General features: G+C 37.6%; 1 protein-coding gene across 1 annotated transcript in view; it reads right to left on the reverse strand.

Moving 5' to 3' along the window:
- Positions 1 to 19,469, reverse strand: part of ALG5 (ALG5 dolichyl-phosphate beta-glucosyltransferase) — a 47,902-nt gene that overhangs the window by 11,055 nt on the left and 17,378 nt on the right. The window contains exons 7-8 of the mRNA XM_012465582.2: positions 8,170 to 8,229; positions 1,761 to 1,912 (exon numbers count right to left, since the gene is read on the reverse strand). Coding sequence (XP_012321005.1) covers positions 1,761 to 1,912; positions 8,170 to 8,229 — 212 coding nt within the window. The remainder of the gene's footprint in view (positions 1 to 1,760; positions 1,913 to 8,169; positions 8,230 to 19,469) is intronic.

A 19,469-nucleotide genomic window follows, 5' to 3' on the forward strand; every position in this document is an offset into this window, starting at 1 on the left:
AAAGTGGTAGAGATTTTAAAAATGGACACATACTGGAATAATCATGCAGATACCCAATATGGAGTCACACAGAACCCATGACTAAGTATTAATTCTTTCAACAGTATTTACTGGGTACCTACTATATGCCAGGCATGATATTAGATAGTGGAACATACTAATAAGTAAAATTAAATGTTACTCTTGCTCTCATGGAAAAAGATTATGCTTTAATCAAGAAAAAGATTAAGTAATTACACAAATATAAGAAAAACCACAAATGTCATAGTACTGCAACAGAATATAATTAGGGGCACCTGAGCTAATTATATTATATTTAGAGAGTGAGGGCAGGCTACCCTAAGGAAGATCTGAAGGAGAAGGTGAGAAGGGGCGTGGAGAAAAGGAAAACATCTGCATGCGGAGACACAGGTGGGGCCAGACTAAAGACCCTGGGAAGCCCATAAGGATTATAAGCAGAAGAGGTGCATATGTGATCACACTTAAGTTTGCAAAGACCTCATGGGCTACAGCATGGTAGTTTGGGGAAGGATGGTGTCCTGGCGGTGACAGAGATGGAGAGAAGTGGAAGGGCATAAAAGCTAAAATCAACAGGCCCTGTCATGGATTGGATATATGCATATGCATGTGGGGAATGTCAGGGCTGATGTCAAGGTTTCAGCTTCTGTAAGACAGTGCTAGCCACCTGTATCTCCAGTATATTTCAAAAGACAGCTCAGAAGTATCAAATACTGCTGATGGGTTAAGTGTGACAAGTGGTCATTTAACATGCCCACTGGCTTCAATGGCATGGATATAGCTAGATGTTAAGATGAAGCAAACCAGGCTCGGTAGCTCATGCCTGTAATCCCAGCACTTTGGAAGGCCAAGGTGGGAAGATCACCTGAGGTCAGGAGTTTAAGACCAGCCTGGACAGCATGATGAAACCTCGTCTCTACTAAAAACACAAAAACTAGCCAGGTGTGGTGGTGGGTGTCTGTAATCCCAGCCACTCGGGAGGCCGAGGCAGGAGAGTTGCTTGAACCCTGGAGGCAGAGGTTGCAGTGAGCCAAGATTGTGCCATTGTACTCCAACCTGAGCAACAAGAGTGAAGCTCTGTCTCCAAAAAAAAAAAAAAAAAGATGAAGAAATGGGAGAAAATCCATATTAAGGTGGAGTGAAAAATGAGTGAGAAGCAAGAAAACAAAGTCAGTGAGTATAAACCACTTTTTCAAGAGAAAGTTGCTTGTGAAGGAGACAGGGCTAGAGCTGGAAGGGTGCAGCAGGGTCAGCGGAGAGGGTTCTGGGAAAGATGTGATGGAGAGGAAAAGGCTGAATATGCAAGAGAGGAAATACATGGACAGGATTAGCTTTTGACAAGGTGGATAGGTGGAAGGAGATGTAGAGGTCAAAAGATTGGTCTTAGGAAAGAGACCATATCTCCTGTAGAAGAAAGAAGAGAAAATGGGTGCCCTATTCTGTTTTGATATTTCTGAGCTTTTTCTTTTTAGGACAAAGGAAAAAATGTTTTCAGGCCACTCAATTTCTACTGTCTACAATTAAGGTGAACACACATAACTTTATATTATATTGTTGGGTTTGTATATTTACACATTAAGGTCCAACTCAGGAAAAGTATAAAGCCAAGATCAAGTTTACATACATTAGTGTCAGTTTTGTTTAAATCTGCATGTTCATTATAAGAATACAGGGCTGTTTCTCATTACCTAGAATGATTGCTGGGTAATAAGAGACTGGATACATTCCAGTCAGAAACCTACCATCGTTCAATGTGTAGAGATGAAAACGTCCGCGAAGCTGCTTCTCGTGTAAATAATTTGAACCCACACTGTGTGTCCCTGATTCCTTTGACACAAAGGAACCACACCAGAAAGTGGAACCCATACATGAGAAGGGTACGGAAGTAAGAACGCTGAAAACAAAGACAAAATATAAATGACTTTTCCATTCATCTGTAAAGGAGAGACTGAAAACACCTGGCTGTAGACAGCTGGATTTTAATATTTAATTGACTGGTAGATCTTATGTAAGAACACCACTGTTCCATGAGCCTCAACAAAATAAAGATACAGCAAGGATGCCTACTCCTTAGAACAGAGTGGAGGTACTAGGAAGCAGTTACTCATTTCCTGGAGGTTGAGTCAGACAAGAAAAATCACAAGACTGTGAGTGGCCAGGGCTTCAGCCTACCAGGAGAAACAGGTTTGGGGTTGCTGTTTCTCCTGGTAGGCTGAAGAGAACATCTCGTTTGCTTACATATTTTATGCTGCTTTGCCCCACATGCATTACAGTTTCAAAAAAGATGTCTGTTTCTAGGATGTATTGACAAAACAAAACACGATGTAAGTCTGCAGTTTGATACTTAGCTAATGAGAATATGGACGGAAGACATATAGCAGAGTATCATGAAGGTTACGGACTACAAAGGAGTTTGAAACAAACACCTGATCTTTCTAAGTATGCCAGAGATCTAATTAAATACATTTAAAACATTGAGTTCTTTAATACTTTGGAATTAAAGTAGGTTTTAATCCCATCTAAAGTTTCACTACTGTTATTGATGATTAATTTTATTATTAGTAAGAGACTATTTCATTATTCAATAAACATTGCATACTTTAAAACATAAGAACCTAAGATTATTAATTATCATTGTATTCAAGACTTTCATATTTAAGATTTAATAAAAGATAGGATCTTTTTAAAAAATAAAATAACAATTTTATTTTTTTAGAGACAGACTCCTTCTGTTGTCCAGGGTAGAGTCCACTGATGGTCATGGCTCACTGAAGCCTCTAATTCCTGGGCTCAGGTGATCCTCCTGCTTTAACCTACAGAGCAGCTGGGATCACAGGCGTGTGCCACTACACCCAGCTCTTTTAAGACAGGATCTCTTAAAATGTTCCTTAGTTAAGGTAATAGACTCATGCAGTGATGCGTTACTTACGTACATAAGCAACCTATGAAGAGTCTATTAGAACGTTTAATATCTCACACTGTAGAATAAAGCTCCCTTTCTCCTTTTGGCTTTTGCTTTTCAAAATTATAATTTTTAGTATCATTCTTCCTTTGCATGCCTTTTTCTATCATCATCAAACAGAACCACAGTGGAATAGAGTAGCACAGAAATGAGGCTGGGTGTAGTTGCTCACGCCTGTAATCGCAGCACTTTGAGGGGCTGAGGCAGGTGGATTGCTTGAGGTCGGGAGTTCGAGACCAGCCTGGCCAACATGGTGAAACCCCGTTTCTACTAAAACTACAAAAAATTAGTTGGGTGTGGTGGCAGGTGCCTGTAATCCCAGTTACTCTGGAGGCTGAGGCAGAAGAATCACTTGAACCTGGGAGGCGGAGGTTTCAACGAGGAAGATGGTGCCACTGTACTCCAGCCTGGGTGACAGAGTGAGACTGCATTTCAAAAAAAAAAAAAAGAAAAGAAAAGCAAAAGCACTAAACTGAGTAGACCTGTATTTGAATCCTGGCTCTATTACTAATTAGCAGTGTGACCTTGAACAAGTTATTTCAACCTTCTAAATCCATTTCCTCACTGATAAAATGAGAATGATAATGCCTACCTCACAAAGTTATTATAAGGATTAAATGAGATTATTTTAAAGACTATAGTCAATGTTTGGCACAGAAAATAACAGGAACTCAATAATGTTCTTCATAAAGGAAGAAAGGCTGAAAGCTTATTTTACTCTCCTGACCACAATTTTACTTATGTATTAAATAGGGCAGGAAGGAAAGGAAGAATAAAATACTTATCTGTAAGGTATGTAAAACAAACTTTTAAAAATGATCTAGCACTTCTCATTCATCATCTAGAATCATTAGTTATGGTTTGATGTAAATATGTCTTACCTCTCTAAGTAGATAGGGCAGAAACCTCATTTTAAAATACTTTAGGAATCTCACAACAGCATGCTCAGTGCCTTCCATATAAAATACTTCCAATAAATACTGGTTGACTGATTAAACCTCCAAAAGAGCACTTATGCTTAGGAAAGGAACAAACAGAAATTGAAAGATAGAAAAATAAAAATTAAAGGTCGAAAAACAATACCCATTAATTATTTTTCTTGAATGATTTTTAATGTGCTTTGAGTAAGCGTATTTGTTAGCAAATGAAACTATTCATGACTGCTTTTGCTTGGATGTTAATAGAAGATTTTTTTTTTTTAGGATAATGGCTATTTTTTAAAAAGCAGAAAAATGGAGAGTTCACATGAAGACCTTAAGTTACTTGACTTCTAACATATTTAAAAGCCTAACAAGGTTAGCCACAAAAAAGAGAATCTTGTTTTTGTTTTTAGAACTTTGCAAAATATCTTAAAATTTAGAGGACACCTAAAATATAGGATAGACTTATTTAGTTAAGTGAAGCTACTGAAGTCAGAGAGTAGGCTTATATGATCTTCTGAAATGGCCATTTAAAACATTAAGGAAAACAATTTTCCCAGTTTCAGTGTTAACACTAATATCTCCAATGTTTATAAAATGTAAACAAGAAATTAATTCAGGTGAAATTTAAAGCTGACTGCTTATTTCATTATCTTAAAATAAGAAGTTCAAAGAAGTCCCAGGACTTAAGCAAAGACTCTTTAAACAAAAACTAAAAACATTAAATAACCACTAATGCATTCTATTTTTGAATCCTTTTAAAATGAAAAATTCAAGAATAGCCAGACAGTATATAAACATTACCGTTATACAGAACACATGGGAATATAAGCACTTTTAGGGATGATATAAGACTCCATCAGGGCAGTATCATGTTTGTCTTCCAAGGGAGCAGTAAAACAGGTGGTAAAATAATTGAGAAATGTAGAAAAATATCAAGGAAAGATGTGTCTGAACATTACACAATAAGCTACTGAAATTGTCATTTGCTATCTTGATTAATTCTTTTATAATTTTCTCATTGTCCACAGAGTGATCACCATGCAAGGGTTTATATTACTGACAGCACATGAAGGGAAATGGAAAGCCAAGCTGCAGTTTTCTGGACACGAGGCAGATGCATATCTTGTGCCTCTCAGAGACAACCTTTTATGAGACAGGTATGGTTCTAGCAGAATAAGCTGGACTTGAACAAGCCTACTGAGCTGCAGTTGTCATAGCAACTGCAGTAGAAAACCAATGATCTCTAGTGAGTATCACAGGTTATCCTTTCTTTCTACAGAATGGCAGCCAATTCTGTGGGAACCAAGAGCACTAAATCAAACACTAGGTTTTAGAGAGAAAGAATGGATGGATGGAGACAGGATAAATTACAAATACGTGGTTCCTACGATTGATCCCTTGATACCTGGCTAAGAGCAGTACTAAGTAAAAGATTTACACCATAGCATAGTCTCATTTAAATACTAGTGTATTTATAGGAAAAATTCAGTTTTCAACAAATATAAATTCTAAGTGAAAAGAATTTACACCATGAAAAACAAAACCAAAACACATGGCTCATTTCTACAGCCACCACTAACAAATACAAGAACTATCTCTTGCCTAGATTACTCACTGGCTCCTTAGTCTGTCTCTGGCTTTCTATTTCTCCAAACTATCATCTGTCTTTCACCAAGTAGATTATCTTTTTTCATCCCATTAACATATTTTTTTTAAAAAAAGAAAAATAATTGACTTATGAAACCATTATATTAGTATTGGTCTATTTTTATTAGTTGTTTTTGTGTGCAAAAACAAATTTTTTTTGTTCTTTTTTTTTTTTTTTGACACAGAGTCTCGCTCTGTCACCTAGGCTGGAGTGCAGTGCAGTGGCACAATCTTGGCTCACTGCAACTTCCATCTACCAGGTTCAAGCGATTCTCCTGCCTCAGCCTCCCGAGTAGCTGGGATAACAGGTGCACACCACCACACCTGGCTCGTTTTTATATTATTAGTAGAGACAGGTTTTCACCATGTTGGCCAGGTTGGTCTCAAACTCATGACCTCAGGTGATCTGCCCGTCTCGGCCTCCCAAAGTGCTAGGATTATAGGTGTGAGCCACTGTGCCCAGCCTATTTGTTATTTCAACACAGATAATTGTATTTACAATATCATACTTTTTTTCCCCAAACAATCTAATATTTCAGGTTTTATTCCATGTTATTAAATAGTCTCCATTATCATCAGCTTTACTGGCTGCACATTTCATCTAGGGCTATAGCTATATTTCCTATTGTGGGAATTTAGTATTTAATAGTTTCTACTATAATTATACACACACACACTATTTTATAATTATACATACATATATATAAAATGTGCTGAACATCTTGGACATATACTTTTCCTTTACTTATCCACTGTGCATTGGTAAACTGATGAAGGTGGATTAATTCCAAGCTCCCTTCCCATTTTAAATATCTAGGAGTGTGCTATTCTCTGTGGTTAACAGATTAACCTTTTTCAAACATCAGTGAGAATCCCTAGGATACACAGAATACTAGACTAGGTGCTGAGGATATTAAAATAGTTACTTCTAAAAAAAAGGAGAAGAGGCCAGGCGCAGTGGCTCACACCTGAAATCCCAGCACTTTGGGAGGCCGAGGCGGGTGGATCATGAGGTCAGGAGTTCAAGATCAGCCTGGCCAACATGGTGAAACCATCTCTACTAAAATTTTAGAGACCAGCCTGGCCAACATGGTGAAACCGTCTCTGCTGAAAATACAAAAATTAGCCAGGCATGGTGGTGCACGACTCTAATCCCAGCTACTCGGGAGGCTGAGGCAGGAGAATTGCTTGAATCTGGGAGGTGGAGGTTGCAGTCAGCTGAGCTCATGCCACTGCACTCCATCCTGGGTGACAGAGCTAGACTCCATCTCAAAAAACAACAACAAAAAAACAACACAAAAAAATGCCAGACATGGTGGCTCATGCCTGTAATTCCACCACTTCCCTCATCAGGTCAGGAGTTTGAGACCAGACTGGCCAACATAGAAAAATATAAAAAATTAGCCGAGTGTGGTAGTGTGTGCCTGTAGTCCCAGCTACTCTGGAGGCTGAGGCAAAATAATCATTTGCACCTGGGAGATGGAGGTTGCAGTGAGCTTAGGTCATGCCACTGGACTCCAGCCTGGGTGGCAGAGCGAGACTCCATCTCAAAAATAAAAATAAATAAATAAATAAGTGGAAAAAAGGACAGTCTGGGTTTCTGTACTTCAGTATAATCCTTAAGAGGTTTTGTCACTCTATTATCAATATATCTTTTTTAAAAATTAAAATTTCGGTCAGGCATGGTGGCTCACGCCTGTAATCCCAGCACTTTGGGAGGCTGAGGTGGGTGCATCACGAGGTCAGATCGAGACCATCCTGGCCAACACGGCGAAACCCCGTCTCTACTAAAAATACAAAAATTAACTGGGTATGGTGGTGTGTGCCTGTAGTCCCCCCTCCAGGAGGCTGGAGGCAGGAGAATCACCTGAACCCAGGAGGCAGAGGCTGCAGTGAGCCAAGATCATTCCACAGCACTCCAGTCTGGACAACAGAGCAAGATTCTGTCTCAAAAGAAAAAAAAATTAAATTTCTACATATCTTTTTTTCGAATCATTGGGAGAAAGGTTCAACCTTTTATTCCACTGGTTCTCAAAGCCTGGTGTGCCTCGAGTGACTTGGGATGTTGTTACTCTAGTTTTTCCAGCGTAATTTACAAAATGAAGAATTTAACATCTTTAGTGACATTTTTAAACCCTAAAACAGCAGCTGCAAAACTGTCAAATTTTAAGGTATAGTGTTTTTCTAAGAGGAATGATGTTAAAAAAAAAATTAAACAGAATAAAACTGAAAATAAAGCACTTAACTGTGCCAATGTTAGAAAAAATAAAGACTAATGTTAGAAAAAGTAAATTGGTTAAAAAATAAAGTTGATTGGTTAAAAAATGCATCATTTAGAAGTCTGTTTTATAACTGAACAGATTCTCTTTATGCTAAAATTATATTAAAAAGAACTGCTTGCAAAGCGAAGTCCACATCTTCTTGTATACTCTTAAAAATCAATTCCAAAATGTGCCAATCCTTCATAAGCTGTCCACAATTAAAAAATTATTTTCTTTTAAAAGGAACATTATGTTTAAAAGATTAGACATAAAAGCCAACTGCTTGCCAAATGTATATGTAAAAAAGGAAATAAAAGCCAATTAACTGGCTGTTCCATGACAATTAATGAAGTCTCACCTGAGCAATTGATTCTTTTTCCAAATGAGCTCGAGATCCACATGCTATAGCCATTTGATTCTGAGGAAAAAAACAATGAGATAGCTTTTCAGTATTTAAATATCACTAATAAAAATATTTTCAATGAGAATGTCTCATTTTTAGAAACTGATTTTTTTTAAATTGACATTAAAAAATCTTTTAAAAGTTTATTGAAGAGTTCAGAATATGTACAACTTTGAGAATCTAATCATACTTACTAAGAGGTCATTGGATTTTGCTTACATAGGGCTAAATATAAGGGGCATGCATTATGTTAAAATTCATAACTTTAAATGATATTTTCTGTGTAAAAATACTTTATTATTATTTGAGAGAAAAATTAGTGGTATGAGAAAGAAAAGGGTTATTTGTAGATGACATAAAAGTACATTAGAAACAATAAAAGAATTTTAAAAGATGAGTAGTCAAAATGAATAGATATACAAAACTTTAGATGTCACATGTACAAACAGTAATCACAAGATGTAATCAAAGACAGCATTTATAACATCAATAAAAATAAAAAATCTAGAAATAAACTTTGTAAGAAACATAGAAAGTTTAGACAAGATCTAAATAAAGGAAACAAGTAAATGCTAACAAAGAAAACAAAAGACTTAAACACACAAAGGTCTTGCCATGATGGATGAGACGATGTTAATAACAACATTAAAAAGTCAATGCTTCTTAAATTAATACCAATAAAAATACCAAAATGATCTTTCATTGAACTAGACAAGCTGATTTTAGAGTTAGCATTTTTTTTTAAAAAAAGTCCTTTGTTAGTACAGTGGTGAGCAAATAAAAACTTTTTAAAAAAAAAATATTTAAAAATGTTTATTCTGAGCCAAATATGAGTGATGAAGACCTGAGGCACAGTCTCAAGAGGTCCTCAGTACATTTGCCCACATACCATTTTCCACAGTGTCTGTAACATTTTATGTTTCCATCAGCAATGCACAAGGGTTCCAATTTCTTCATATCCTTGCTGACAATTATTTTCTGGTGTGTGTGTGGGGGGGGTGTGCGTGTGTGTGTGTTTTGAGTTGCAGTCTTTGTTATCCAGTGGAATGCAGTGGTGCAATCTTGGCTCACTGCAACCTCCACCTCCTGGGTTCAAGCAATTCTCCTGTCTCAGCCTCCTGAGTAGCTGGGATTACAGGTTCGTGCCACCATGCCCAGCTAATTTTTATATTTTTAGTACAGACAGGGTTTCACCATGTTGGCCAGGCTGGTCTTGAACTCCTGACCTCAAGTGATCTGCCTGCCTTGGCCTCCCAAAGTGCTGGGATTATAGGCATGAGCCACCACGCCAGATAAAAACTTTTTAAAAACAGAAGCAAAAATAATCAAGAAAAGAGCTGGGAAAATTCAAGAGTAATAAAGGACTCATCACAAAAAAAATTAAAAATAGATGATAAAGCTAAGGTACTAGAATGTGAACAGACAAATCCATGGACAGAATGGAAAGGCCAGAAACACACACGCAAAGCCATATGAGTGCTTAGAATATGATAAAGATGACCTTTTAAATCAGTGGGAAAAAGATGAACTGACAAATGGTGTGGGACATCTTGGTAGCCACTTGGAAACCAAATTAAGTTCGACTTGAGCTTCTTAATTGAATACTGGGACATAGTCTAGACGTATCAAAGATTTAAATGTAAAATATCAGAAATCATTTTTTAAATGATCTCAAGGAAGGCACAAGTACAGAAAACCGGAAGGTGATCACTTTGATAATAACATTTTAAAGAATTGCAGGACAACAACAAAAAATCCAACCATATTCAAAATGAAAAGACAAAAAAACTGGGAGAAAATATTGGCAATTTATACCACAGACAAAAGGCTAATTTCCAAAATGCATAAAGTGCATCTACTAATTATTTTTAAAAGTACCCAAAAATACAGTTGGAAAAGAGGCAACACATTGCCAATCTTGTTGTTCCATGTAAAGCCCCCCACCTCCACCCCACCCAACCTGAGATTATTTTGAAACAAATTCTAGACATATGTTACAAATTCATATATAATTCAATCATAATACCACTATTATACCTAAAACATCAATAATTCCTTAATACCATCAGATACACAGTTTTCATATTTACCCAATTATCTCTTAAATGTTTTTAGTTTGTTTGAATGAAGAGTCAAATAAAATCTATGCAAATCAATTGGTTTTTCTTTTATCCGTGGGCTCTCCCTACCTCTTTAAACTTTTTTCTTGTAACTTGAAGAAACCACATTGTTTGCTCTATAGTTGTAGAGATTTTAGATGTTGCTGACTGTACACCCATGGTGACATTTAACATGTCCTGCTCTAACATTTAACATGTTCCTCTAAACTGGTAGTTAGATTTAAAGGCTTGATAAGATTCAGGTGTGATTACCTTTCAATCATTTGTCATAATAGTGCTGCATGGTAGTTTTTGTGTGTGTGTCAGTTGTATTACAATTGTTTGTAAAAACTACATGGTAGTTTTTGTGTGTGTGTCAATTATTGTGTGTGTGTCAAAGGCTATACAGTATTTTAACGTACAGATTTACCATTACTTTAACTATTTGCCTATTCATTGTCCTTTCTAATTTCAGTTATAGAAAGGTAACTGAAAGAACATCTTTGAATATAAAACTCTATCTGTATTTTAGATTTCCTTCTTTGGAGAGTCACAGGCGTAGAATACTAAGTTAAAAGTCTGCATGTTTTTAATGCACATGGGCCAAATTTTTCTTTAAGAGGTTCTTTACCTATAATCCAAGTACTTGGGGAGGCCAAGGTGGGTGCATCAATTGAGACCAGGAGTTCAAGACCAGCTTTGGCAACATAGCAAAGCCCCATCTCTATTAAAAATACAAAAATTAGCCAGGCTGGTGGCGCATGCCTGTAGTCCCAGCTACTTAGGAGGCTGAGGCAGGAGAACCGCTTAAACCCGAAAGGTAGAGGTAGCAGTGAGCTGAGATCACACCACTGCACTCCAGCCTCAGTGACAGAGTGAGACTCCATCTCAAAAAAAAGAAAAAAAGAATTTTCTCAGCCAGGCACAGTGGCTAATGGCTACAATCTCAGCACTTTGGAAGGCCAGGGTGGTCAGATCACATGAGGTCAAAAGTTCAAGACTAGCCTGGCCAACATGGGAAAACCCCGTCTCTACCAAAAATACATAAATTAGCTGGCTGTGGTGGCGCATGCCTGTAGTCCCAGCTACTCGATAGGCTGAGGCAGGAGAATCACTTGAACCCAGGAGGCGGAGGCTGCGGTGAGCCGAGACCGCACCATTGCACTCCAGCCTGGGAAACAGTGAGACTGTCTTGGGGGGAAAAACAAAATTTCTGTTATATGCTTTGCCTACTATTTAGTAGTAAAATAATTTCTTCCCTTGTTTTTCTGGCAGAGGTACTTTGTGCAGAAAGGGAGAGAATGGTTTTCTTAGAGAGGAAGCGTGTTAAAAGTTCAAATAGCATATGGCAAATCAGTTTTAACTTTAAACTCGAAAAGGGCAAAAACCCTATGGAGCAATACGTTAAATCCTTCTACATTTCAGAGATCCATGAATAAAGTTAAAATGCCACGTAATTAAACTAAAAATAAATCACAACCCAAAAAACTTTCTTTTAAAAATCCCATTTTTATCTCAGCATAAGTCCCTAAGAGCTTTTAAGAGCTCTGTGTATCTGAAGAATTCTGATGTAAGAGCTGAATCCCTGATACCAATCTCACTATCAGGTGGAATTAATCTAAATGGTCTTTCAAAAAGTTAGCTGTTCTTCAGAAATGAAAGATATCTTTGTTTTAAAAACTGCCGTTGTCAGAAAATGTCTGTAGACAAGGAGTCTCTTTCTTTTAAACCTCTTTTGGAGTATAACTGAATTTCCCATGGTTTTTAAAAGTGAATATTTAAGTTATATGACAGTTGGCTTTCAAAAGGGGTAATAAGTGAGGCAAATGTGGTAGCATGTGCCTGTAGTCCTAGCTACTAGGGAGGCTGAGGTAAGAGGATTGCTTGACCCAGGAGTTTGAGGCTGAGTCATGATGGCACCACTGTACCCTAGCCTGGGCAACAAAATAAGATCCCAACTCATCAAAAAAAAAGTGGTACATTGGTTCATCCCTGTAATATGCCTGTAATCTCAGCACTTTGGGAGGCCTCTGGGAGGCCGAGGCAGGCAGGAATCACTTGAGGCCAGGAGTTCAAGATAAGCCTGGTCAACATGGTGAAACTCTGTCTTTACTAAAACTACAAAAAGCCACGTGTGGTGGCAGATGCCTGTAATCCCAGCTATTTGGGAGACTAAGGCAGGAGAAACACATGAACCCAGGAGGTGGAGTCTGCAGTGAGCCAAGATTGTGCCACTGCACTCCAGTCTGGGTGACAGAGCGAGACTCCATCTCAATTAAAAAAAAAAAAAAGATGTTAATAATTAGAGGTATTGGTTATTGAGTGCTGAACACACACTAAACTTATTTATTTATTTATGAATCTTGATCTGCTCCTCAGGCTGGAGTGTGCAGTGGCACGAACTCGGCTCACTGTAACCTCCACCTCTTGGGCTCAAGTGATTCTCCTGCCTTAGCCTTCCTAGTAGCTGGGACTACAGGCACGTGCCCCCATGCCCAGCTAATTTGTTGTATTTTTAGTAGAGATGGGGTTTCACCATGTTGGCCAGGCTGGTCTCGAACTCCCAATCTCAGGTGAACCTCCATCTCAGCCTCCCAAAGTGCTGGGATTACAGGGATGAGCCACTGTGCCCGGTTACATTTCCTTATTTTAATCACTATCTCAGAGTTATGAACGTGGGCTCCCATTATCCATATATCATAGAAGAGGTATGTGAAGGTGGATGGATTAATTTACCCAAGGTTACATGGAATTTGAACCCAGGCCTATTTGAATTCTACATCCAAAGTTTCCACATACTGAAATGGAAACAGAAATTGGCACAGGTACTCCAAAAGAAAACTCTGGCTCCAAATGAGATAGAGATATAGAAACCAAGTTGAATCAATTTAGAAATTAGTAAAAGAAAAATCAGATAGTAAAATTAGTCATATTCACCCTATGGGCAGAAAGAGAAACTTGGTGTATGAAACAAAGTACTGAGTTAAGAAAAAGTTGTATTTATTAAAAAAATTAAAGTTATTTTAAAAAAACCATTTCTTTCTCAAAATACAGGCTCACTGTTAAAAACAATTAAAGAAAAAAAATTCAGGCTGAGCAAGGTGGCTCATGCCTGTAATCCCTGCATTTTGGGAGGCCAAGGCGGGTGGATCACAAGTTCAGGAGTTCAAGACCAACCTGACCAACATGGTGAAACCCCGTCTCTACTAAAAAAAAAATACAAAAATTAGCCAGGTGTGGTGGTGCTTGCCTATAATCCCAGGTACTTGGGACGCTGAGGCAGGAGAATTGCTTGAGGCCAGGAGGCAGAGGTTGCAGTGATCGCACCATTGCACTCCAGCCTGGGTGACAGAGTGAGGCTCTGTCTCAAAAAAGGAAAAAAAAAAAAAAACTTCAAAATATCCATAATCCTCCATCCAGAGATAACCAATATTATACTGTTATATTATTACACACAATACATAATGTGTTAACATTATTGCACATCTACCCATATATATCAAGATGTTAAACATTTTTCATTTAATTATGTATAATGAATAATCATCCCATACAATAATGAATTTAGTATAACTTACCATTGGACATTTTAAACTGTTTTCAATTTTTTCCTTTTTTTTTAAAACAGCTATATTTATAAAACAAATAATCAAAAATCCTTGAAAATTTATTTTTATATATATTCTATTTCCTTAAGATAAATTTCTCAAGCCTGGGTTAATTGATGTGAATTACTTAAAGCTCTTGATTCATATTTTCAACTTGTTCTATAAAGTACTGTACCAATTTGCACAGATTGAACACATAAATTTGGCAACATTCATTCTTTTTGCCCCTTCATATGAGGAAAGGTGAATTATTTTTTATTATGGTACAAAAAGGCTCTACCATAAGAAGCATTATTATGAAGGTGTTATGGTTAAAATGAATACTCAAAATTTTACATGGCATAAAAGAGCTTCTCAAGTTTTGATAGCAACTAAATTTGAAATAAAAATATACCTATAAAGCCTTTTAAAAAGCCAGTCTACTGAATATATCTAAACTGTAGCAATTCTGAAGGTTTCTCCAAACAGTCTTATTATGAGAAACAATTTTCTTTCTTTTTCTTTTACTGGAGACAAGATCCCACTCTGTCGCCCTGGTTGGAGTGCAGTGGTATGATTATGGCTCACTGCAGCCTCTACCTCCCCAGGCTCAGGTGATCCGCTCACCATAGCCTCCTGAGTAGCTAGGACTAGGGCGCTTACTACCACTTCTGGCTAATTTTTGTATATTCTTTTGTAGAGACGAGGTTTCACCATTTTGCCCAGGCTGGTCTCGAACTCGTGGGCTCAAGCTATCTACCTGCCTCAGCCTCCCAAAGTGCTGGAATTACAGGTCTGAGTCACTATGCCCAGCCAATAGAATTTTCTTTAAAAAAAAAAAAAAAAAGAGAACTACATCAGAATGTTGATAATTGTTGAAGTTAGACAAAGGTTTATTATACTATTCACTCTACTTTTGGTTATGTTAAAATTAACAGTAAAAAGTTTAAAGAAAATATAAAAAGCATGTCAACATTTATCTGTATAGGATGGTTACACATGCTGAAATCTATTTAGAAATAAGAGCATGATCCAAATAATTTCTCAAGATTTTTCCTTATTTACTACCAACTATTCCATGGAGAGTCTTTATGCTTTTATATTAGTATATTCAAAACCCCATTACATTGTTAGACTACGAGTATTCAGAGGAAATGCTCCATTAAAAAGTATTAACACAGGTTTTTTTCTGGGTGATAAGATACGGTTGGTGGTTTTCTTCTTTTAGGCTGTTTCTAATCTTTTTACAATGCCTTGGTGATGCTTTTATAATAAAAACAAAACAAAATCCCTACCATACATCTGATTGCTACATCCTTTCTCTCTTTACCATCGGCCACATTGGCAGCATTTTTTCAATCAGTTGACCATCTACTTCTTCACAGTGTTTTCCTAAATTCCAGATGAGAAGTTATACAAATGTGACTTATTTTAGCATCTATTCCCCTATGAGAATTTGCCTTTTTGGTATCATTTATGACTATTTTTAAATGTAACATGGCTTTCCCCTTAGACACTGTATACAGTAGTATTCATTTGTTCCACAAATATTTACTAAGTCCTTACTATTTACAATATTCTAGACATTGGAGATGTAGCGATAAGGACCCTCTTCTATCGATGCTTATGTTCCACTGGGACAGATAATTAGTGGTTAACTTACACAATACATACCTAAACTTTGCCTTATCACTAGGCATGAACATTTCCACATGAACCAATCTCTACCCAACAGGAGAATATCTCTTCTAGAACCAAAATTTTAATCTTTTCAGATATAAATCATTCTAAAATCTTACACTTTCCTTTTTTTTTTTTTTTTTTTTTTTTAGATGGAGTTTCGCTCTTGTTACCCAGGCTGGAGTGCAATGGTATGATCTTGGCTCACCGCAACCTCCGCCTCCTGGGTTCAGGCAATTCTCCTGCCTCAGCCTCCTGAGTAGCTGGGATTACAGGCACGCGCCACCATGCCCAGCTAATTTTTTGTATTTTTAGTAGAGACAGGGTTTCACCATGTTGACCAGGATGGTCTCGATCTCTTGACCTTGTGATCCACCCGCCTCGGCCTCCCAAAGTGCTGGGATTACAGGCGTGAGCCACCGCGCCTGGCCCCACTTTCCTTTTTTTAAAACAATTTTTGAGACAGTCTTGCTCTGTTGCTCAGGCTGGAGTGCAGTGGTGTGATCTTGGTTCACTGCAACCTCTGACTCCCGGGTTCAAGCGATTCTCATGCTTCAACTTCCTTAGTAGCTGGGATTACAGACATGCACCACCACACCCAGCTAGTTTTTGTGTTTCTTTTTAGTAAAGATGGTGTTTCACCATGTTGGCCAGGCTGGTCTCAAACTTCTGACCTCAAACGATCCGCCTACCTTGGCCTCCCAAAGTGCTGGGATTACAGGTGTGAGCCACCGTGCCTGGCCCTGTCTTTAAATTAAAAGCATTTTCTCATGACAATCATGGGGATACTAACTTTCTATAAATATCTTGCGGTTAGCACAAGGGGTCAGTAAACTATGGCCTATGGGGTCAAACTCAGCCTGTTTTTGAATGGCCTTTTGCTAAGAAAGGGCTGGGGAGGGAGGAGGAAGGGGATTGCTTCAGAGACCACATGTGATTTACAAAGCCTGAAATATTTATTCTCTGGTCCTTCACAGGAAAAGTTTGCTGTTCTCTGTTCCACTTAACTATTGGCATTAAATTCCTGGTTTGATAAGCAGCCCTAGTCCTGAGCCACTTTCTTCAATGATTGGGCAACACACTTTGAGATCTGCTAAGACAGGCTCTCTAAAAGTTTTCTATACAGTCTACTTCTTTTTACATTTTCAAGACCACCCTTTTATTTTTGCTGTCCTTTTACTTGTTTGATTTCACAAAGATCTCAGCAAAATATTTGTGTAATTGATTGGTCTCTAAAACAAATGACTTTGGAGGTTGAGTACTTTTTTGGAAGCCTGGTTTTCTACCCATATATTGAGAGAGTGAAACAAATATACTAGCTTCTTAGACTTGCTCACATGGTACACAACAAAAGGGAGAAGGATTCTTTTAAGGAACCAAACCACACATGCACATACAAATCACTGGTATACAAAACCACAACTGGCCAAGGATTACTATATTAGAGATAAAAGAGCATTCAGTGTCATTAGTAAGCAACCTAGCACTCCAGACTGAGTTGTGTGTGTGGTTAAGATCTGCTTCCTATGGTTCTTCTTAATGTAATTTTTCTATCTTTTTCATATCCATTAATTCTAGTCATATGTAGGCTTAAAAAGCTAAAAACTAAACTTGTTAGAACTATGATCTAAATCAGAATTTAAGGGCCAGGCACGGTGACTCAGCCTGTAATCCTAGCACTTTCAGGGGCCAAGGAAGGCTGACTGCTTGAGGTCAGGGGTTCAAGACCAGCCTGGGCAACATGGTAAAATCTCATCTGCTAAAAATACCAAACAATTAGCCAGGCATGGTATTTTGCACATGTAGACCCAGCTACTCGGGAGGCTGAGGCACAAGATTTGCTTGAACCCTGGAAGTGGAAGTCTCAGTGAGCAAAGATCACACCACCGCACTCCAGCCTGGATGACAGAGCGAGATCTTGTCTCAAAAAAAAAAAAAAAAAAAAAAAAAAAAAAAAAATTAAAAATTAAAAAAAAAAAGAATTTAAAACCGAAGTCATAGCCTGAGAAATTACTCTATGATCATGAAATACAGACTTTTTAGCATTTATTTTGCCTGTTAGGGATTTCTGATTCAATTTAGAAAGTTAATCAACTGAACAAGTGATCATCACATACTCTGGGTTTTTGTTTTTTTTTTTGAAAAATTTATCTTTATTTTTTGAGACAGTCTCTCTCTGTCGCCTAGGCTGGAATGCAGTGGCACGATCCCGACTCACTGCAACTTCTGCCACCCAGGTTCCAGCAATTCTCATGCCTCAGTCTCCCAAGTAGCTGGAATTACAGGCATGCACTATCATGCCTAGCTAATTTTTAGTAGAGATGAGATTTCGCTACGTTGGCCAGGCTGGTCTCATACTTCTGGCCTCAAGTGATCCTCCCCGCTTGGCCTCCCAAAGTGCAGGGATTACAGGTGTGAGCCACTGAGCCTGGCCAGGATATGCTTTGCTTAGAAAAATTACTAAAAAACAAGCATATTTTTAAAAAGAGGTAGAATAACCACTGGTTAAGAAACTGAAAATCTGAAAGTTTTACACATAAAAAAAATAAAGATGTGGGAAAAGAAAATACAAGTAAAATACAAATAAAAATTTTGTCTAGGTGCGGTGGCTCAAGTCTATAATCCCCACAATTTGGGAGGCCGAGCTGGGCAGATCACTTGAGGCCAGGAGTTTGAGGCCAGCCTGGCCAACACAGTGAAACCCCGTCTCTATCAAAAAAATACGAAAAATAACTGGGTGTGGTGGTGCACGCCTGTAATCCCAGCTACTCAGGAGGCTGAGGCAGAAGAATTCCTTAACGCCAAGAGGCAAAGGTTGCAGTGAGCCAAGATCATGCCACTGTACTCCAACCTAGGCAACAGAGTGAGACACTGTCTCAAAAATAAAATAAAATAAAATAAAATAAAACTTTTAATATGAAAATGTAAATGCCCTATTTTATTTGTATGTATTATACAAAGCTCTAAATTATGTACATGAAGTTTAAAACCTTACAAGAGCATTTATTTTCAGAAAATAAATTGTAGGCAACTTTTCTAAGACGACCTTGTATAAGCATCATCAGACCAGAACATGTGACCTGGTTACTTCAAGAGACAATACAAGCAAGTAGTAGCAAATTTCTTTTTGCTGTCATTAAAAAAAATCAGATAATAAAGAAACCAATAGAAACCACTGTACAACGTACTAAAGAAATTACCAACGGTCAAAACAGTAATGTAAAAGACATTTAAGCTAATGACTGCCACCTAGTGAGATAATCATGTAATTACAGGACTTGACTATGAAACCCATGTTCCTGTTTCATTCTTTTCCGAACTATTTCAGTCATTATTTTTATTAGGGTTTAGGGAAATATATGCAAGGCATGCTTATCAAATTTGTGGCTTAAATGAATTGAGAAGAAAACAGCTATTGCCCTAAAGATAGAATAAGAACCTATACTTTTAGACACGGAAATCTAACAAGTTGAAGTTAAGAGATAACTAGCCACAATTCCATTCCTGAAAACAAAGCAAAAAGAACACAGAAAAAATTCACACCAGTATAGGGATGGAGAAACAAAGTTCAAAGGCAATGAATAGGAAAAAGAGTTGGAAATACCTGTATGAAGTAACAATGTAATGTGGGAACCAAATCCACACAGACACATCTTCAGTGGAAAATTACGACGGTAAGAAAAAAATATGCTCTGTCTAAAAACTGCAAGAACTGACAGCCTAAAATAGAGAATACACATGGAGAACAGCTTTGACTCTCTGAAGGGCTGTCACAAAGAAGTGGAGTAGATCATTTTGTGTAGCTACAAAAGACAGAAACAATGGAAGGGGGTGATTAAAAGGAGACAGATTTGCATTTAGGGTCTAGAGGAACTTACAGTTAAGCTGA

This window comes from Aotus nancymaae, unplaced genomic scaffold (genome assembly GCF_030222135.1).
Source record: "Aotus nancymaae isolate 86718 unplaced genomic scaffold, 86718_ANA_hifiasm-v0.15.2.pri h1tg000043l, whole genome shotgun sequence".
In the NCBI taxonomy this organism is placed as follows: domain Eukaryota; kingdom Metazoa; phylum Chordata; class Mammalia; order Primates; family Aotidae; genus Aotus; species Aotus nancymaae.